The 23037-nt window shown below is 41.6% G+C and overlaps 1 protein-coding gene across 1 annotated transcript in view; it reads left to right on the forward strand.

Annotated features, from left to right (window-relative positions):
• Positions 1-931: 931 nt before the first annotated feature.
• LOC144533769 (MAM domain-containing glycosylphosphatidylinositol anchor protein 2) overlaps positions 932-23037 on the forward strand; it is a 187025-nt gene continuing 164919 nt past the window's right edge. Inside the window, exon 1 of the mRNA XM_078275320.1 lies at positions 932-1106. Coding sequence (XP_078131446.1) covers positions 1034-1106 — 73 coding nt within the window. The 5' untranslated portion in view covers positions 932-1033. The remainder of the gene's footprint in view (positions 1107-23037) is intronic.

Consider the following 23037-nt stretch of genomic DNA (forward strand, 5'->3'; position numbering starts at 1 on the left):
CTGTCAAAAGCTCGGTCTCCTGAATTCCAATGGTCCCATCTCTCTCTCTCTCTCTCTCTCTCTCTCTCTCTCTCTCTCTCTCTCTCTCTCTCTCTCTCTCTCTCTCTCTCTCTCTCTCTCAGCATCCAGCAGCTGCGCCTCTGCCTTTCCTGACGCTGAGCGAAGACTCCCATACAGATGAGCGCTGGAAGCCACGCACCTCTTGACGTAGCCACAGACCGGTTGCGGTGCCACTCGGTCTCCGTAGCACGTATTGCGCAACGTGACTGATGCACAACTAACTCCACGGCGGGCACATCCGGCTCCCACCGTCGAGTGAATTCATTAGAAAGTGGTCGCATTACGCCGAGACAACAGCAGGCATCCGCCGCTGCTCACCGGACTGGACCCTCCCCTTGTCATAGCCACCGGGAGAGATGAGTCGAGCGCGCGGCGTCGGGCTGCAGTCGTGATGTGACTGTGTGACAGCAGCTTGACGGCCGTCCAGAAGGTGAAAACAGTGAGAATTTGACAGTGCGAGTGTTTTTTTTTGTTGTTGTTGTGTGAAGCAGAGGTGATGGCTTCGTTTGACAGCATGCAGTCAACGCAGCAGCAGAATCCGCGGAGCGAGCCGTGACCACCGCTGGATTTGAGGAGCTATGTCCGTGGGTACCGAGCCTCCGTTTGCCTGTAGTCGACAGCATCAGTGTGCCCCCTTGGTTTGGTCGAGGAGAGGTTGCTGTTTGTTCTAAGGCCGGGCTCTCTGCAGCCCACTCCCCGTGCCTGCCTGCCTGCCTGCTTCCCCGCATCCTCCGCGGCGTCTCTGTGCCGCGAGCGCTCCGCGTTCTGACTACACGGCAGTGGACATCAAAACAATTACTACCTGAGCCTGTTTGCCTCCCGCGGCCATACATACCTTTACTGCTAATACTCAGACTAAATTAATCGACGGGTGTGGATCGGAGCAGTGCTGTGTCTATGCGCATCAGTTACACCGCCCCGGAAAGGACTTCTTGCCATTGAGAGCTGGATATGCAGAGATTAACGTGAGAGGATGGATCTAATTATCTGTGTTTTTGGGCTGCTGGCGCTGGTCGTGGAGGACATCCGTTGCCAAGGAGTATACGGTGAGTGTATGCAATTTGCTCCTGCTGGAAAACTCAAATATGAACATGACCTTGTAAAACAGTGGTTGCTCATGAATCGCCACTCACAACACTCACAAGGTCCCGTAATAAAAAATAAAAAAAGACCATGCAACATCAACTCGTGTAAGGGTGACAAACCAGGTCTGAATGTCATGTTTGAGTAAGAGGCTCCAAATGTTCTCAGCAACCCTGAGGTTATACAGCAAATCAAGTGTGTAGCCAATCATGCACAGCTCTTTTTCTCATCCAATCCATCACTCATGATGGCCGGTGAGCAGGCTAAATTTAGTAGGCTGCATTCATATATTATGACACTGGAACCTGGTAGATTTGTCGTGAAGCCTCTCTCAGACTGGTCGCCTACATGCATGTAATTTGTTAATTTTCATTCAAAAGGTCAACGTGGCACAAATGTGTTGTGAAATGTTTGAAGTGTCATCATGAGGGCTGTAATCTTTTGAGCAGTGGTGTTTAGTATGCACTGTCATGAATTATTTTCATGTTTGGTGGCTCTTTATCTGCCTACCTCTTCCTTGTGTCTGTCTGTCTGAATCTCTCTGTCTCCTACACACACACACACACACACACACACACACACACACACACACACACACACACACACAAAAACGTACAATGAGCACACATTTCTGTCTCTACCCTGTCTGCTTGTGCAACCAGTGGCACAGATGATGTCTCATATGAATTGTCATCCTCGCAGCAGCAGCAGCAACAGCACTGTAAGGAAATAACAATTCATGTGCACAAACATTGGGACATGTAGGAAACCTTGAGGTGCATGGCCCTAACCTGTCAGCTGTGACAGCAGTATTTACCAAAGCAGAGGTTGTGCATGTATGTGCAAAGTTACTCATATTACCACATTTAGCCTTCTAACAACCTGTTGCACAGACATTTTTAAGTTTCTAAAAATGTGCAGCGTACACAACAATTTTACCTAATCTTCAAACCTCTAAGCACTCATTATGCAGTGTAAGATGTTTACAATGGTGTTGTTGTTTGGAGTTAGTGAATTCCTCCAGTTACGCATTTACATGTAAGCCTGAGGCCTTTACCTCTCCTCAAACATAGATTCCTCAAGAAATCATTGCCTTTGCTTGAGTCGATATCCGTATCTGCCAAAGCGGTCTCGATACAAGATGTTCGTAGGTGACAGGCTTACCATCAAAACCGATCACATGAATGTCAGATCAAAGCTGCGGATTCTTGGTGTGTGCAGGCTGTCCATGCCACAGCGTGTGCGTGCAGATGAAGATCATTAGAAGGAATCATATCCCATAATGCTCGATGTGGTTTTGCCATAGAAGTATGTGTGGACTATTGGGCTTAAACCGGTAGCAGCATCAGCAGTGGAAGAAGAGACAGGGAGATGTAGCAGATGGAATTGTTTGAGCACTAAACTGTTTATGCTTGTGTGTTTGCACGGATGTTGTGCAGCCTAAAAATTCACTTGAGCACAGTCACCCCCCTTTTTTCCCATTACTACGGTATTTCACCTATTCTAGATTAAGTGTGCTTTAGTTAGGATTTACATATGTCCTGCTTTCTTGCTGCAGCTGTATATTCTGGTACTGTGAAAGAAAAGGGCATAGATAGATAGAACTATCTGTGTTTATGTACTCAAACTTTGTATATCACATAAATGGTGATGGCCCATTGGCTAAGTCCTGTATATGCCTCATGTTTAAAGTGTTCTGCACATCTCCAGGGAGGTGGTCTGAATGAAAATCCATCGGCAAGGTTCAGGAGTCAACATTTATTATTGAAAGTGGTAAAACATTAGCATGCGTGTTGTGTTGCCTCCCGTTGTATTCACTGAAAGTTTTGACACATGAAAGAGAGGAGGGGGGGGTCAGTGAAATGGAGTAGTGTGCACCACAGGTGAAAGGCAGTGGGTGTGTGACTGAATAAAATGAGGGCTGTGAGAGGACAACATAATGGTGCCAGTAACTTTGAAGTGGTAGAGTTTCACAACAGGGTTTTATAGAGGGCAAGGCCTGAATTCTTTTCTCTGGTCATATATTTGAAATCGAAGGTGTCATATAGTGATGGATATACCTTTTTTTTCACAGTCAAACCATTTCAATAATAGCTATTCACAATGGGGTTTTTTTACCACCCGATTCCATCTCTTTTTTTGTTGAGTTCAAAGCCTCAGCTATCACTTTTCCTTCCCAGATTTCCAAATTGACCCAAGCGCAGGTAAATGGGACAGTTTGCGAAAAAGAGTCTTTCAATGGTTTATTTTTTATCCCCGAGCATTGGCATACGTCATCGCTGACGACTAAATGGTGGAATCATGAAGTAGTAATGAAGAAATCACATACTAGTGCGTTAAGTGGTGCTGCCAGAGTCATTAAAGAGGATTGATGAAGGTTAGTTATCCCTCCATGACTCCAGGCCACCGAGGGGAAAAAGAGAGACACCACTAAAGTACAACATCTGCTCCACTCTTTCTCTCCTTTCCTTCCCCCCCCCCCCCTTCTTCCTTCCCTTGGAGTGTGTCTTTTTTCTCATCACCACACACACACACACACACACACACACACACACACACACACACACACACACACACACTTTACTAAGAGATTGCTCTATTATCTCGACCTCTGCTCATCTCTGCGATGCTCTCTAGAGTGCCAATTGGCCAGTAGCTGCTCTTCTGTCGTAGCAAATGGAAGTACCTACAAACCAATGCTGAGTATTCTCAATTTGGCAATAATCTCTAATGTTGCTAACAACCAATTTGAACAAATGAAACATGACACTTTATAGCATGGAAATGGTTTTTTTCTTTTCTTTTTCTGCTTGTTACTTTATCTGGCGATGTACAGCCTTCAGAATGTTCTCTTTGCATCAAAGTCAGTCGGCGACAACCTCCATGGGATGTGCAGATGTTCCTGATCTCGTTTTGTTATGCTACTAAAGAGAAAAAGTTCCTACTGCTCTTTTTCCCCTCTCTCTCTCTCTCTCTCTCTCTCTCTCTCTCTCTCTCTCTCTCTCTCTCGCTCTCTTTCTGTCTCTTGCTCCCTCTCGTTTGCATTGAAGACCAAGCAATTGCTGGGGTTTCTTTTCATGAGCCCCGGTTCAGTCGCTTTGGCTTCTAAGCTATGCAAATGCATTCTGCCAGTGAAACTAAAGCCGTCTTTGTTGGTTCTCAGAGGCCTCCTCCACAGAGTCCTTCATCATTCCCTTGGATCGGGACCCTCACATTTCCCACCGTAATGAGACCACGGATAACTCTATCTCTTCTCCTCCCTCCCACTCTCAGTCCCTACCTCCCTGCCCGTCTCTCTCCTCTGCCTGTCTCCCTCTCTATATATATATATTGCCACGTGGAACAGCGAAGGGAAGTCTACAGTATATGTGCTTCAATCAGAGGCAAATGAGGATATACAGCTGGGTACGGCGCAGAGGAAGTAATTCGTCGCAGTAGAAGAGAAGAAGTGGCTTCAGATAGCACCAACTTAATCGTACCGAATGTCAGTTCCCTTTGGACTGAGTCCTCCGAGACTGGCACTGAATATACACTGCAGAGACAATGTTGTAACTTAGTCTGAAGCACTCCTGCTGTGCTCAGTATTCACCAGATAATCTTGCAGTTGTACTTTAATATTCCAATACAATGTGATTAAGGTGAAACAGGTGTTTTTCAGTGTGGTGAATTTTGGAAATCCAAAATTCAAATTAAAGGGGTACTACCAAGGGCGTAAATCCCAGGGGGGTCGGGGGGGTCAGGACCCTCCCATCTAAGGGTTGTCCCCCCCTAGAAATATCATTAATACAATGCTGTGTATTGTAAATAACATAATGATGTATACTTAAAATATCTGTGTAAGCAGAAAAACAATACAAACCCCCCAAAATGCTTTTTAAGTTTTGAAACATTTTGATTCCCCCCTCCATTGCCTCAGTGGTTTGGTCCACTGCATGCTGTAGGATCTGCGCTAGACTCACAGTCACATCGGGTAGTGACAGGAATGTAGTAAGTAGGCGGTTCAAGGCTGTTTTATTCACATTAACCATCGGATGAAGTTTTTCTTTTCTCAAATAGAAATGATGCTGAGTAATTAATAAATTAGTCATGACAAAAAAGTTCGCTATGTTAGTGTAATATAATGTAACGTTGCGCCCACTACAACTAACGTTACCACGGCGATAAGCCTAACGTTATGTGTGTGAACTGATATTGGGGTCAATATTGAAGATCTACTGTTGTGTTTTGCTCAACGTGAAGTTAAGTGGCTGATCAGTTAAATATATATCCTCTGTCCCAGAAGAAACCTAATATTTATGTGGAGGACGCAAGATCATTTTATAATTCTAATATGACCACGTGGTGAACCTATGAACCTAACTCATATTTAGACATCTGACGTAAAGATTTGTGTTGTTGTTAAAAATGACATAAAACAGACATAAGATCCTTTTTCAGTAGACTTACACCAAAACGCCAAGTAAGTACAATAAGTCCTCATATCAAGACAATTTGGTAACATCTTTATAAGAATGGGTGCTTATGGAAATACTAACGTCACTATGTCACAGGCAAAGGAGACAGAAAGAACTGAGGAACAGGGAGACCAGGGACAGTCAGGTGGAGAGTCTCAGGGAGACCAGGGACAGTCAGGTTTAGAGTCTCAGGGAGACCAGGGACAGTCAGGTATAGAGTCTCAGGGAGACCAGGGACAGTCAGGTGTAGAGTCTCAGGGAGACCAGGGACAGTCAGGTGTAGAGTCTCAGGGAGACCAGGGACAGTCAGGTGTAGAGTCTCAGGGAGACCAGGGACAGTCAGGTATAGAGTCTCAGGTAAGTGTGTTGAGCTTAGTTCATATTTTTGGAGGTGTGTGGCTGTCAGGGTGAGCAGATGAGCTTTACCAGTGGCTCACTAATTTACATTATGATCAGCTAATTTAACAAGTGTACAAAAGCATTGTATTTCTTTTATATGGGGACACTTTTTCAAAATAAGTCATTATGTTTGAAGGTATTTTTGTGGCTTGATTATAAACAACTTAAAAGTAAATACATGATTTTAAAGAAGAATATTTCGTTCAATTTAGTCAGCTTTTTTATTGAATCAAGAGAAACGCTGAAAAGAAGGATGATGGTACAGTCTCCGTGCTACACTAATGATGGTATAAAGGCTTTCCTCTGTGAACACATGTCCTCTACGAGTATAATTGTGGCTGAATTATTTGTGTCCTCCCCCCTACTGTTAGATCAGATTTACGCCCATGGGTACTACATCCATTTAGTGTGGTAACAAAATGTCAAAATTGAGTCACCAGAGGGTAGGTTATGCTGACTTTGAGTCGCTGGTTTAGGTCAAGATCCAAAAACACTAGATCCTAATTTACCGTAATGCCAATAGCGTCATTTCATTTGACCCTTCCTTCCTGTTAAATGCCCACATCTTTCTAACTCCATACTCCCCGTTTGTAATGCAGGCTTTCTGTTATAGATTTGTAATCTCCAAGTCAAAGCCGAGGTAATTGTGATGACATCACTATGACATCATCAAGGTTTTTTTCCTTCAGATCCACGAAAGAAATTGGAGAACTGTTTTTACTTGCTGAGTCATACTTTTCATTTGTGTAAAAATCAGGGATGTGCCTTTTTAATTCAAACTCTGTGACTTCCTGTTTAGCTGTGAAGCCAAGAGGTCGTGTTGCCCGTGTTTATGCGAGGTGCGTGGCTGTGTTGAGGGGGTGACACTCCTTCCACTGGTAGGATGCCACTATCAGTTTTGCCCTCTCTCTGCCCCCTTTAACTAATTTGGAAGATACAGCTGTGTATAATTTGGCAGTAGGCAAAATGGAAAAAGGAGCTGTAAGCTTTATGGGTGTAGCAGGGATTTTAACAGCATTTTTCAAATACTGCAATGTCCTCTGCACAGAAAATAAGCAATTCCAGTCCTGTTTTCTTATGCGCAGTTCAAAGCAAAGTTAGAGTTGTGCACAGCTGTGATGAATGGCATATATTTTTCTTGATGATTTGTGTTCAAAACAAAAAAAAAGAAAGTATAATGTAGCTTTGACTATGTAGCTCTCTTCACGACAACACAGACACAGATTGATTCTTTGAAATGGCCGTTTATTCCCTTCTGTCCTTAATGCATCCACATCACGCCGTGAGAGCTATATGTGAATGAACATAGTAAGCACATCAAATCAATTATACATTACCGAAGAAATTAAAATACAAATTGAGCTTAGCGCGAGTATAAATAAAGCTTCACATGTAAGATAAAATACCTCGTTGGCTGCTTCTCCTGAAAAGAGGTTCTTAAATCCTTTGAAAATCCTTTACTGTTCGCCTTGGCCTTCTAAAACAGTGTAACTCCAACTTAATTAGCAGAGCCGAGCGCCGTTACATGTGCTCACGTTTGATTTGTCCTCGTCCATTAACAAGTTCCGCAGCAGTGGAAACCACAACAGAGAACTTTAGTTCCGAGAGAAACAAAAAACACAATGGACTAAAATCTTTAACTATTGCATCACCAACCTTAACCATCATTAACCTTTACATTAAACGCATTTCCTATTTATTTACTGTATGAGACTATGAGTATAAACTATACATTTACTATGAATTTTGCATTAATTGTGCATAAACAGCACGTATTTAACAGCATTTACAGACTACTTTGCACACATCATGAACAGCTGTAATACTTTATTCCTTTTGGAAGGATTTGGATGAGTTCAGGAACATAATTTACCTCTGGATCATTCAAGGCCAAATCCCCACCGCGGACCAAAGAAGCTTATTGTAACCTGGCTGGCTGCTTCAACTGTTAAGCCCACATCCCCAAACCCTGAGCTACTTTTCCTGCTCTGTACAGTGCTGATGACAGAAAGCTGCTGCTAATGATCCTGTAGTCATTCATTCATAAGGTCCTGTTAGGGCTGGGCGATGAATCAAAAATGTGTTGACATCGAAATTCTGAAGCTGTTATAGACGTTTTTTTCCCATGACGATAATTTCGATAATTTATTCCTGTTGATAGGCCTCCTTTCTCCTTAAAAACATTCTACCGCGTGGCCGGGTTGGATCAGTGGGTAGAGCAGGCACACATATAATTAGAGGTTTATGCCTCGATGCAGAGGTCCAGGGTTCAAATCCGACCTGTGACGATTTCCTGCATGTCTTCCCTCTCTCTCCCATTTCTCACCTAGCTGTCCTATCAAATAAAGGTGGAAAAGCCCAAAAAATAATCTAATCTTAAAAAAGAATTTAAAATAACATTCTTCCTTTGTCCACACCAGTCAGCCGCATGGAAAGCATAATGGAGGATAACTCAAACACAGACTCCGAGTCAACTGAGCAACTTGTGCCCAACAAACGCAGTGTCCGTCGTCAAAAGAGGATTTAGAACAACGTGATTAATTATCGTTCATCGAGGAAAAATGTGCAATTAATCGTGATTTTAATTTTAGGCCATATCGTGCAGCCCTAGGTCATGTCATGGTGCACGACTAGACCGGCCTTATGCCCCATTTTATTTAGAATCCACAATAATTATGGCCACTGAACTGATATTTTTTTTTCTCTTTGTCTTCTGACATTCTGATGAAGTGGCCATTCATTATATGGATAATTTAAAAACAAGATTTGAATCTTAAATGTCAACCTTGGTCATGCTGATACTGCATGGTACAGCAGCACAGCTTTTATCTCTAGTGAGTTCATTTCATGTAATAGTGTTAATTTCCTCATGTTAACTTTTGTTATGAACTGGTCAATAGTGCTTGGTGCAGTTGTTGGCAGATGTAGCTCCATGGGATAAGACTCCTACTGGTCTTGCATTGTGCTCCCTTCCCATACCCTTCTGTTCTCTGTTAACCATTTTCATAAGAACATGGGAAACATATGAGCTTAAAAAACATTTTCATCATGTTGTTGTCAGCCGCAGTACATTAGCCTAATGCTTTTTTTCCCCTGAAGATGATAGAATGGCTAAGTTGGATACTGTTGTGCTTGATAGATGAAATATAACGAGGGGCTGCCACTGGTTCAAATCCAGCCAGGGACCTGTGTAGCAGGTTATCCCACACATAACCTCTATAAACATATCTGCATATGAATCCAGAATCTGTAGGCAACGGGACAAGATTTTGATACCACAAGCGTTATTGTTTCCATTTGTAGTCTTTAGTAGTCTGAGTAGTATTGACCAATCGTGTTTGAGTGGGCTTTGGTTGCATGCAGATAAACAGCCCGTGTGGAGAGCAAAAGAGGCAGAACGCATTGGCCTAAATGCAATCTCGGAACCCATATGCTATCTTCTGACAACGATTTAGCTTTTTATTAGTTTTTTTAAAAAATGTAACTACGTTCATATGCAGATATCTGTTTATAGAGATTAGCCGAAATGTCGTCCGTAAAAAATGGCAGTAGCATCAGCTGCTCACGAAGGACTGTAATTCGAAGCCTAAACATTAGCATAATGGTACGAAGCATATACTGTATTCAACAAGTGGTGATTTACATCCACTGAGAGTTTATTACGAATCTGGACTTTAGACCTGAATGACACTATATAAGGAACATTAAATGTTATTTTTCAAATTAATTTCAGTTTGCAGTTTGGAACTGACAAAATTAGTTTTCTTAACGATAGGTGAGGCAGCGCTGCTGTTCAGTTTAATCAATAATAATGCATCATATTTTATAAAGTGATGTATAAGCTTAAAGCCTCGACTACCCATAGTCCACCCACACAGGTGTTTTCCATTATGTTCTCTAATTAGACCTCTTCCCAGGACAGACAAACTGAGTTTGGGTGACGTCTCCCTCACCCACCTTTCGTTGATTATGTGGTATATGTTGGTGCGGGACAAGTTACCCTGTTATGATCCTTATTAGTGCATATAGGGCTTGGTGAAATGATGTTATTCCCAGCACAGCTCCACCCAATGCACCTGGCAAGGTCTAATTAGCCAGAGTAATTGAAAACACCTGTGTGAGTGTGTGTGGAGCCTTTAATTTGCAAAACTATTAGCTACAGCTGTCAGATGAATGTAGTGGAGTTACAAGTGAAATAGTACAATGGAAATACTCAAGTTAAGTACAAGTACCTGAAAGCTGCACTTACTGTGAGTACAGCACTTGAATGAATGTACTTTGTGTGGTTGACCGAAAACAAAAACTGACCAGGGGTGAGACCTGGCTGGGAAAAAAAGGGTCAAACTGTCACAAAATAGCCCACTTTATTATAGCGCCACCGCATGTCCGATCAGTGCAATTTTTTTTGTAGCGTGGATATTTGGGGAGATTAAAAAACCTTTCCACCCTTTGTGGTCGCTTCCAGAGTTAAAGTTCCCGAGGAAAAGATTTTAGCCAAACAATTAGAATTGTAATTAAAACAATAGTATGAGCCAGTGCTCTGCTTTGTGCTTCGGTTTCACATTTTCCTGCATCATTTCTAACCAATAACTCACAGTTAAGTCATGCATTCATTAACATATCATATAAAGTATACACTGTTAGCTGAAATGCTACTTACTGGATGTTTTTGGTTTATTCCACTGCCTCATGACCCTCCATTGCTTTCAGCAGACATTCATGCTCTCATTATGCCGCCATGCCTCTTACCTATTACAGTCTGGCCGGCATGTAAGTACTGTATACTATATGTAAATGGATAGACGAGCCCGAGTGCAGAGAGCGAGGCATGCAGCCGTACATGCTGCATGCTGATAAGAGCAATTTGTGTACAAAGAGAAAAAAACAGGTACATGTATGCTTTTACAGAGGCTGAGAGAGACTGAGGCTTAAGTCATTTTACCTGGTTTATAGCTAATTTAATGTAGATTAATGTACTACTTAACTGTGTTAGAATTCATTTGGTAAATTGATTATTCACAAGGTGTTAAATCATCGCATAAAGTTGATCATTTATTAATATTTAGCTAGTCTTATTTAATCCATTAACACATGCATTAGATCTTGATTAGTCATGCATTAGTTTTGCATTTAAAAACATCAATTGTACACCCTAATAAAGTGTTACAGATATTTCTTAATGAACAGCAGGATTAGCTGCAAAGATAGAACCTTTTAAATGTCTGTGGTGTGTTTCCATATCTGGAGTTATCATTTCCATGATTGGCATCACTACAAATCACAGGGAATTATACATGCTAGCCAGCTTCAAAGTGACGCAAATGATGAAAGAGGCTCATTGAATATGAATGTCTCCTCCTGTCTTTCCTTACCCATTTCAGTCAATTAAATTGTCTTTGTTAAGCCAAACTGGCAGGACCCGCATTTACACACAAAGTACAAATCACTCAGCATTCCCAATAGGTAGCTGACAAGAGCGACGGGGCTTCTTTTAGCAGTACTGTGGAGGAAATAAAGCAAAAAGCAAACCAGGGGAGGATTGGTACGTTTGGCACCCACAAGAGGCTAATGCAAACCTTCAACTATGTCACTTCAGCCCACACAGGCATCCTAAGTGCTGCTCCTGTGAAGTGATGTCTGTTGTCATGGTGACAGTATGTGAGCCTGGCATTGCACGTCCTCTGACTTCCCTGTTGCTTCCCTCGCTCACTCGCTCCTCCCCTCCCTCCCTCTCTCCATCTCTGGCTACCCACTCGCTCATTCTCTCCTTCCCCTCACATGCCAGGAAATCAATCGCTGAAACAAATGTGAAGTGATTGCAGAAACGAAAGCTCATCGCAGCAGCCTTACAATTGTGCACGAGAGCAGATGAGATTGCTGTGCATGTAGAAGGTTTGGAGGGGGAGGGGGGGGCAGAAGACAGAGGCTGAATGTGTCTCTTCAAAAATCACCACCATTTCATTGCTATGAGGCACCTGCAGAAAGGAGCCTACTTATCTTTGTAGCGAATTATGCTTAAGGTTCTCTGACAAGCAGGAATAGTGGCGACGTAAATGTGTTGACAATGACACCCTCGGAAACCAATGCCAAACAGCCAGACAGCAGGGGAGCCGCACATACACCTCTGGAAAAGATCATATCAATACCTTCCCACCCCACCCACACCAATGTAATAAAAAAAACACGTATCCATACTGTATTTTTTTCTCCCCTTCTCTCATATCTAGTCATTCCCCTGCTGGCAAAAGGAAACTGAGACTGTTGACTGTGCGTCTCTGCAGAGGCACTGTGATGCCACATGAACATGCAGTTTGTGTGTGTGTGTGTGTGTGTGTGTGTGTGTGTGTGTGTGTGTGGTAGCTTTTTCCATCTATCTAGGGCAATACTTTGCTGAGATATTAATTTAACAGTGCGATTTATCACCACGTTCACACATCAGCCTTTCCGAACAAGACTCATCATGGATGCTGAGCGTGCCTTAAAGTGCCTGTGAACATGTGATGCAGTCATTACGTGCGCTTTTACACTTACTAAACCTCCTAGCCTTTCTTAAAGGGTTATCTAACTGTCTGCTGAGCCTCTTTTGTATTATTTGGCTTTCTGTGTATCCCTCAATAGTCCCTAAAAACCGTATTCTTCTAACAAAAATTCACAATGTAATAGCTAATCTCTTTAGCGTCATGCTCTTTTCATCTCTCCACCAGACACAGTATTTCCCAGAGGCTGTTACACCCATGGGGATAACCTCAAGCCGTGTACTGTCAGTTAATGGCTTCCTATGGTAAAGCAAGCTGAGCTGTCTGGAGTAGGCAAAGCAGTCTCCACCGAGATTTCACTAAGTGGAGAAAGAAATCTCAGGGCGAGATTTAATGCAGATATTGGCATTCCCGCCCAGTTCAGGCTGCCGTTTCCATCCTTGTTGTCTTTATTCAGGCTGCTGCAGCAAAAGCTTTGCAGTTCATTGTACCTGGAGTTATATTTGTACAGGTGCATAGGAATTACTTGATGGAAGTAGCCACAATACACTGTAACAGTGCAGAAAAAACAATTTAGCAGTGTTGCCCGAGTGTCCCCCAGAGTGTATCGTCTTAGAAATTCATGCTTAGGCCTTCTCCAATCTGACTCATGACCCAGTCTATACGTGTCTGCACAGCATGAGGTTTGCTTTCTTCTGGAGATCTTCTCCCTCGCTACAAACAGCGGAAGAATTGACCCATGCTTTTTGCCTTCAATGAAATTCTCACTTGATTTGGTTCACACTCCCCTGGCCTCAACAGAGGTTTGCGTCAACTATTCGTCATGGCACGGATTTCTCTTGCTTTGAGCCAGTCGCTTTTATTTTTTGTATCCAGATGTTTTCATTTCAACAGGCAAATCTAATCATTACAATGACATAGGTGCCGCATCACGAGCTTTGCCAAATTAAGACTCAACACAAGTCAAATTACTGATTAATTCAAAAATTGCTGTTCCATGGGGAACTTGTTTTATATGCAGCATGCGTTCTGGTAGGAAACCTGATTCTTTTCCTTAATTCATTTTCAGTTTATCATTACTTGTCATACTGTGTGTGATGCAGTGAGTTAATACATGTGTTGAGACCATTTATGTCAGAGCAAGAAAGGTGTGATCATGATATGTATCACATCGAAAGTGATACAACACTTTTTTGTAATGTTCCCGGACTTAAAGAACAAAAAACTCACTTGCATATAAATGTGCCTACAGAGAAACGCGCACTTGGCTGCCCTTTTTTTACTTGTCTTTCATGTCACATAGATGTATTTCATCTGAAGATGAGTGAAGCCGGAAGCAGGCCTCCTCAAATGCCACATTCACAGCTCGAGATGACCCTCTGCCCTATTTCATTACTTCTGCTTCTACCCATTTGCCTCCGTTTTATTTCCACGTGGCCTCACGTTGCCTTTTTCCTTGCACAATATTATTACTCCTCCGTTTCTGGGTGTGTACCAAATGCCTTAAAGTGCCCATATTATGAAAACAACACTTTTTCTGGGATTTGGGGTGTTCTTTTGTGTCTCTGGTGCTTCCACACGCATACAAACTTTGAAAAAAATCCATCCATGCTGTTTTGAGCGAGATACGGTTTCTGAATGTGTCCTGCCTTCAGTCTCCGGGTGAGCTGTTCAAAATCGGCACGGCTTGTGACGTCACAAGCTGAAACGTGCTGGCTAACCGCAACCGTTAGCTCGTAGCGCTAATGCTAATGCTAGCATGCTACCTCGTTCTCAATAGCAAAGCACTGCTACAACACACACAAGTTCACCATAATCTACAAAAGAACTACTTCCATGTGCGCCCTCATTTAGAAGTCTCCCAGCTAATCCTGCCTTGTAACTGACCGAAGTTGGAGAAACAACCTTTCTTTTACGGTCTATGGAGCTAGCTAGCTGACATGATCTACATCTGAGCTACTGCACATGTGCGAGTGCAATCAAAGATAGTACAGAAGAAGAAAAGAGGTCTCACTCTGTAGCTAAAACAGAGACCAGGTGAAAAGAGGATCTGCAGCAGTGAGAGAGAGATGTGCAGTACAACAAAAATATGGTGTTTTTTGAAAATTAAACCATGTAAACCTATTCTGGTACAACCTTAAAATACAAATATGAACCTGAAAATGAGCATAATATGGGCGCTTTAAAAAGTGCCATCATCTCTGAGCAGTTTAAATGTCTTAATTATAAGGAATGGGCTGGTTTGGTCTCTCCAGTGACCCTTCATTGGTGTGATTACCTTGAGAAGGTTGCTAAAATATATGTTGGAGCAGAGTTTATATCCGTCTGCTCTTGGGTTGTAATCAAAGGTCTCTTTGCTAAGCAGAAAAGCTTTCCTACACAGCTACTTTTTTTCTGGAGCTAACAGCCAGACTCGCCATGGATTTTATCCTCCAAGCTCAAGCTTGATTGTGTGAAATTGCAGGTCAATAGTTGATCTAGAGTTGATTGTTTGGGGACTGTGGTGGATCTCAAGAAGAAAACCAGTATTTACTCACTGAATCCATGTGTTGCTTTTATATTTTAGGGCTGTTTTCTGAGTTGAGAATCAAATATGAAAGAAAAAGTGGAAGATTATATGTAGCGTCCCGTCTACGTGACAAAAACTTTGCCCAAGACCACGTTCCGTAAGTTTCCCAAAGTTAAGCAAAAGCTTTGATCAAAATTCATTTAAATACCCACCTCAAGGTTTGATTTTGTTATATTGGGTGTATTTACCAAATGAGTCATCTCCTCTCTAGTGGCACAGGTGCTTTACCAATACACAGATATCAGAGATTTATAAGCTTCAATAAAAGAGAAGTGGTGCTCCGGGCCATTTCATCACGGTATTAAAAGAAATGACAAATCTTGTATTATTAAAAATGCATCATAAAATCGATTGCATAGTAACGTCTGTTGAAGTATGATTTCCCATCGGCCTAGGGCCCTTGTTTTAAGAAAAGAGGAAATATTAAAGTTATTAACCTGCGTAGGTAGAAGTAAAGAAAAAATGCATTAATGCATTAATTCCAGGATGTGTTTTAAATGAGTTTGGTTTGGTGGGTCTACGTGTTTGGTGTGCTGATGTGGGACCATGTAGTTATTAAAGTTTGTTGGTGGGGATATTAAACAGCTAGAAATCCCAGTGTTTGCCACAGAACAGAAGACTTCAAAACGGCTTTGAAATGCACCAATAAACCTCAACATATTAGTGGATCCGCAGGTCCTCTCGGATCATCACAAGAGCCCATGCAAATCCAGTAATCGCTCCTCTGACTGCATTAATGATGCTTTCCAAAGAGGTGGAACCTGGGTGGTGTTTCCATATTGCAATCTATATTCATATCATAAGCCACATATCAACACATGCTTATGATATTCATGAATTCCGTAGCATCCGATCCAGCAGAAGCAGAATAGGGAGATTTGGCTGTGCCTCCTCTGCAGTGAGAGCCTCCTGCAGTGGGTGTCTTATATGTCGGTGTGTGCGCGGGTGCCCGCGTGCACGTGCATGAATGTGTGTGTGTGTGTGTGTGTGTGCATTCCCCGTTGATTTCTGTGATGCTACTCTGGTAATTGGATGTGTGGCGCCCACCAAAAATCCCCTTTAGCCCTGGGCAAGCGCTCTTTCAATCCCAGCATGCCTCTGTGGAAAGCACAACCCAAAGTAAGGCTTATTCTTTCAACTGGCAAACATCAAATGGTTCCCTGTTCTCTCCATCACAGCCTCTGTCCCTCTGCTCCCGCTGTAGCATCAGAGGAAAGCCCATTAACATGTAATGACATGACCGTACACATGCATGGCAGTCACAGGGAAACGTACAGCTGATGATACTCACCACCATTTTCCTGGTTAATAACTGTTGATTTTTCACTGATAATTATTTTGGGAGGATTGGGGAACTGATTGTTCTCTGATGGACCTGATACAGCTCTGGGGCAGGTGCTCAAAAGTATCAAGAGTGTTAAATGATCCCTGATAGGTGGAGATGTACCTAAACCCTGGCATAGTGTTGAGTCTGAATTTAATTAACGATGGCTTGGCTGTTTGGGAATGACACAGGAACTGCAAACATTTTTATCATGGAAAAAAGAATGGCTGCAAGCTGACACAACAACATTAGCATGTAAATACCCAGGAGAATCAGCAATTAACGGATTTGTATAGTGTCACATTATCACACTAAATATCCATTTAGAGATGAGCTGCTGTGTTGTGATGATACATGGATAGTGGTGACATGGCACATGGAGTTCCTATAGTTGCTATATTCTAGGGCTGCAGCTACAAGCTTCGTTCTCTAATAATCTGTTAATTTTATTGATTGTTTAGTCTAATCTATAGATTGTCGGAAAACAGTCAAAATACAATAGTACAATTTCCGGTTACACTTTACTTGAAGTTCTCTACATAAGAGTGACATGACACTGTCATGAACGTGTCATAAAACATTATAAACAAGTTATAAACGTTTATGACATAATGCTTTTTTAGTAAGTGTCATTCGGTTTTGTCATGACAAGTTATGGTTAGGGTTCATGTGTCATGACTATGTCATGACAGTGTCACGTGAGTGTCATGTGTTCATGACAGTGTCATGTCACTCTTATGTAGAAAACTTCAAGTAAAGTGTTACCCAATTTCCCAGAGCCATGTTAGTTGTCTTCAAATTGCTTGTTTTGTCCAATCAACAGTACAAGACCCCAAAGTGTTCAGTTTTAGGGCTGCAACTAATGTTAGTTATTAATCTGTCAGACTTTTTAAATAGATCACTTAATCCTTTCCATTCAGAAAAGTTTGAAAAATGTCCAAAGAGTCCAAGATGACATGTAAATTGCTTGTTTTGTTCAACTAACAACCAAACACTACAGAGATACTCTGCCTGCCCAATAGTTCAAAATCCAAAGATATTCAATTTACAGCAATACACAGTTATATAAAATGGATAAAAGCAGCAATTTTTCACATTTCAGCAGCTGGAACCAGTGATTGTTTCACAATTTTGCTTGATAAATGACTTAATGGATTGTAAAAATTGTTGCCGATTATCCTCATATTTTGGAAGTTTAAATTTTTGAGGGATGGCAATGTCGGCCCGTTGGTCCGTCAGTCAGCCAACTTGATCCAGACTGAAGTATCACAACTACACTGGATGGATCGCCATGACGTTTGGTAATCCCCAGACATTACCTCTAATGCCATAATCAGGTCAAAATGTCCATCTATCCAATACTTTGGTTTATGACTAAATACCTATTCAATTCAATTCAATTCAGTTTTATTTATAGTATCAAATCATAACAAGAGTTATCTCTAGACACTTTACAGATAGAGTAGGTCTAGACCACACTCTATAATTTGTTAAATTGCTATTGTTAATTCCCAGTGCAATGCAAAAGTAATGTGTGGCGTTTCTTTAGCTCACCAGATCTAGTTTTTTAACTAGAAGCCTTATGAATAATGCATGACAAGAGGGGGTCAGAATAAGGTTTCTTACTCAAGAGAATGCCTTATTTGGTCAATTTGATCTTAACCGTGGGTAAGGATTATTCTTCACAGTGATCTACCTCACTGCATGAAACATGAATATAGACACGAGCACAAGGACACACGATGGACCCTGTCTTATTGAAACTATCATTAATTCTCCAGCTGCCTGTGTCTGACACATGTATGTGTCAATGTTTGTGCATTCGCCTGTGTGGGTGGAAATGTGTGTTTGCAGGCATTTGTTAGACACGGCAGGCTCTCTGATGCCAGTGGCCTTACCCCCCGCTGAATCACACACTACAATGGGCAGAAGGAGGAGGAAGAAGATCTTCCTTTCCTGTTTATCTTCTTTGATTCTTCTCCGGATATTTCCGTGACCTCGTTTTTAAAGTTGCGTAATACTCTGCTGGAGGTTTGGGTGGAGGGCAAAAGGGGTGTGGAGGCAGCGGGGGGTGGAGGCAGGACATTGATCCAAACTGTGATGACAGCTTAGGCTTTCTCCCTCGCACCTCCTCCACGCTCTTGAGAGGAGGTGAGAGTGTGGCGACAGAAAGAAACCTTAAAGACAGCAGGGGATTTCGTCATTGCCACAAACACGCTTCGCTGAGAGCGATGTGAGTGAATAAAGGCGCACTCTCTGAACCGTGCATTTCATTCACACATAGATAGAAAGGATCACACTTGCATGGGTTTGCTTTCTGTTCCTGTATGTTTTACTCCCTGCTCTCTCTATCTTACACACACACACACTCATGCAGGGAAAACAAGAGGGAGATGGCCTATGACTCATTTATTTTGCCATTAAGTGGCTTGTTGTATGTTTTACAAGGTTATTTGCTGCAACGGAAGTGGGAGGCAGCCATGATGATAACGTCATTAAAACGCCAATAGGGCAACAGCAGTGGTAATTGCCCACTGCCCTATCTCATGGCTTAAAATGTCATGGTCATACATAGCTCTGCTGCAACAGTGAGCACTGTTGTGTAGACATTTAAGCTTTTTGGGAGAAGCTTGATATAAGAAGCTTTATGGAGGCAAAATGAACAAAATGCTCTGTAAAGGTATGTACAATCTTAGATCGTAAAATAAAAAGATATCATGATATTGTTAATTTTTGGAAAATCACTTTAAATCTTTATGGATAAAATAATTAGATGGTAGTATATTTTTTTGTCTAATCCAGTGGGTTCCATACAGCATTGGCATAAAGCAATATGCTCCAGCTCACCGAGTGGCAACATAGCTCACAATGGACTAATACAGTACACACAGGAATGTTAATGGGATAGCTAAAGTACCACTGTAAAACTAAACAATATATGCCATATCATCCACCCCTAAATGCAATTTGGCATTTTCATATTGAGAGAATAGTAAAAATAAGAGAAATACCTTTAATATAAAACAATTATTTTTGCTTTTTTAAATTATTGTGAAGACAGCCACAACATCTAAAATACATATTTTCCCTCTTACCTGTAGTGCTATTTATTAATCTAGATTGTTTTGTGTGAGTTGCCCAGTGTTAGAGATATCGGTCTTAGAGATGTCTGTATTTTTGATTTGAGGTGAATTGTCCCTTTAATGGTAGTTTATAAGCTTGGTGGTGTTGTATTAGTTTGCATTATATTGCAAGGTGTTCCTCTTGTTTTGTTCACATTGTGCACATACAATACATGGTGTTTATATACAGTTTAGTTTCAGAGATTTTGATGCCCCTGAAGTTATTTATTCTGTTTTTGTAAATCCAGTATATTTTTAATGGGAACCGTTATACTACACAATTAATAATAACTTAGATTATATAGCACTTACAAGTTACAGATTGGCTTACAAAAAAAACATAAAACCAGAGATATGTATGGATGATGGTGGTGAAGTGAATAGTTACATATATATATACATACATACATATATATATATATATATATATATATATATATATATATATATATATATATATATATATATATATATATATATATATATATATATATATATATACTAGTTACATATGACATTAAATGTTAATCAAATCATACTGTATATCTTTTAAAATATATTTTAAGGAGTCTTGTGGCATTCTGAGCCAGCTGAAGCTTAAATAGGAATTGACTTACAGTAGATGATTCATGTTTTCACTCATACACAGAGCAGGAAACCAGAGTGACTTGTTTCTTACGCTTCTCCGACCCTCCTGATGTGCCTGTAGCTCCCTAACACACAGTGGCCTTGCCTGTAGCTCTGACTGTGTCTAAAACTGACTCACAGCAGTCTCCACAGTTGCCCCCGAAGAGAAGAAAAGTGGGTGGTGTGTCAAACTAGATCCATCACTGAACTCCTGTAACAGTCGGCTTTGCCTGATCCTTTCCTGCACTGCAGTGACACCTCTGGCTGATGAAGGGCATAAGATGCCGAGTCCACTGACTGCACACTCCATTAGGCATTTCCCCTCGCACACAGGGGCTAAGATAAATCTGATTTACTACAGTATGTTCTTTTTTCAGACCTCGATAAATGTATGTAGATTACTACCTCTGTTCATGATAATAGCACAGTTTTGTGGGAGGCTGCGTTTAAGTCCTCACCTAATATTTGCAAAGCTTTTTTTTCATATTTTCTCAGCTTCTTTTTTAGCCTTGTAATCTCAGCTGCCACAATGCAATGCAGATGTCTTTGCCAGAAATCCTTAACATGTAACACTTGCGCGCATTTGTTTTAAGTGTTGCTCTCCTCAGATATGTAACGCTCCCCCAGATATGTTGGCACCCTCAATAAAAAGCTGAATTCCAAACACTGTAAAAAGATGAAGAAGAAAATGAATGCACTATTTTCTCTTCTAGAAAAAGTAAGCAGCTGTTAGTAATCACTGGTATTCAGGAGCTCACAAGGGCTGTGGTTGCACATGTTGCACTGCAAAGCTTTTAAAATGTATTTAAGTCAAACCAACACCCGTCGAGATCAAGAGATCAAGTTCTGTTAATATGCTAAGTGTTTCTTTGCAGCATTTGAATAGCTTCAGCCTATATTTGCATTTATTTGCAATTCTGTGCCATGTTGTATTTGATATTTGACGTTGACTTTGCTTTTTGTCCGGTTGACCACTCTCTAGAAGGAATATTAATGGTTCTCTTCATAGGTTTACGAGTCTTCTTAATGCACTTACATCATCGGCTCACATTACCCTATTGATAACATCAGCATGTCATCATGCGTGCTAATACGTGGCTGCTGTGTGCTGTGCCCGTTTTATAATATCTTGTATTAACATAATGGAAGGGCTTTTACGGCGAGTTTCATTGGAGGCGACTCCCCTCTGACAGAGTGTTAACTGGTTCTTGGCCTCCACCACATCATGTACGACAATAAAACAGGAGGACATTTAAGGTTATTATCAACTTTGATGCAATCATTAGATCACGTAGCGTTATGCATCAAAAGTGATGCATTGTTTGAGTTTTACCGAGCTCGGTAGCTTTTGGAATGCTGTGCAGTCACTGAGTAATGAGTTTTGGATCAAGCTTTGACGATGCTCGCCATGGCGTCCCATAAACAAAGTCCAGGATCCAACAATGCTCTCCTTATTTGTTGGTTTCACCGCAGGGTGCCAGCTCTTTAAAGAGAATGGAATCTTTCTGCGTGATAAAGGGCAAATGGAGCTCACTTACGAGCACCCTGCCTTGTTCTTGTGCTTGTTTGTGAGCTTACGTCTGAAAAAATATAGGGACAGACGAAAGCAGAGCGCTGCAGGATGGTAATTTTTAATGCAGGTTTTTTTATTGGCTGCACATGACACTGCACAACAGTGGATAGATTAGGCTACAGGATACAGAAGGGTACATAAGTCAATTTCCGCAACAACAAGCTCCTTGGTAAAATCATATGACCGCCCAATTTACATATGTAAAGGGAAGAAGAAGAGATTCGCCATCAGCTCTTGTGTTTCTCTTCCTCAGCTGTGTTCTGAATCAGGGGCTTATTTCCTTCTCCTGGTTGGCTTTACTTCCTCTATCATTTCCTGTTTCTTCTTTTTTTTATCATCCTAAAACCAAAGTGCACAATGTAAGCGATGGCTCCTTTGACTGGGATTCTGAGGGAAAGTATTAGCAAGCATGGAGAGGAGGCTGAGCAGGGAGAAGATTAAATTATCTCCTTTGAAGGTGTGCTGGCGCTTTCATGAGACAGAGGCCATTATTAATATGCAGTGACACATGCATACTTCCAAAATGATCCTGGACGCTTCGTCATGGATCATAAAATTCCCCAAGGTGCCTTTCGCTCATCGCATACTGAGAGCCGCAACCACATCTCTTATGAATCATAGCGTTCTGCCAGGATATATGGAAAGAGGGCAAGCGAGACAGACAAGGGGGGGAAATGGCTCTTGTGTTTTATTAGATTGCCCAGACAAAATGATATTAGTTTTGAGCCGTTGAGCAGTTTTGAGGCCGCTGTGGCGCTCCGTCCATGGGTGACAGGAGGGCCAATGAACAGATAGTGGGGTTTGCATGGCCTACAAAAGGTTAAATGGGTTATGTAAGCAGCTGTCAGCCTGGGGAAAGGTGATCTCATCTTTGGATTTGTTGATTGATTTGTTGGTGGCATTTAAAGTTGAACTTTTGTCTCAAGCACTTTGTGGACTGTGTGCAGTAAATTACTTTAGACATGTATTTGACAATATAGCATGCTGTTCTCTAGTTATTCTAATTAGCTAAAGGTAGCCAGGTTCAACCAGCTATATGGAATAATGTTCCTGCCCCAGCGTGACAGCGAGATAAAACCCGTCTGTGGTCTCATCACTCTCCCTACTGATGGCTCCATAGAAGCACCTTCACAATGCAGTTCTCACTTTATTTTTCTCATGTTTAACTCTATTGAATAAGTTAAGCCCAGAGCATGCTCATTATACAACTGGATGGAGGCGTCAACAACGCCAGCCAGAGGTTACACATATCCATGGAGTAAATGGTCATCGACTGTGTAATTGGAATTTCTACCCTTTTATTCCCTTTCTCTGCCTTCCCCTGATATATAGCCCAAATGAGCTGTCATC

Source organism: Sander vitreus, chromosome 18 (genome assembly GCF_031162955.1).
Source record: "Sander vitreus isolate 19-12246 chromosome 18, sanVit1, whole genome shotgun sequence".
NCBI lineage: Eukaryota > Metazoa > Chordata > Actinopteri > Perciformes > Percidae > Sander > Sander vitreus.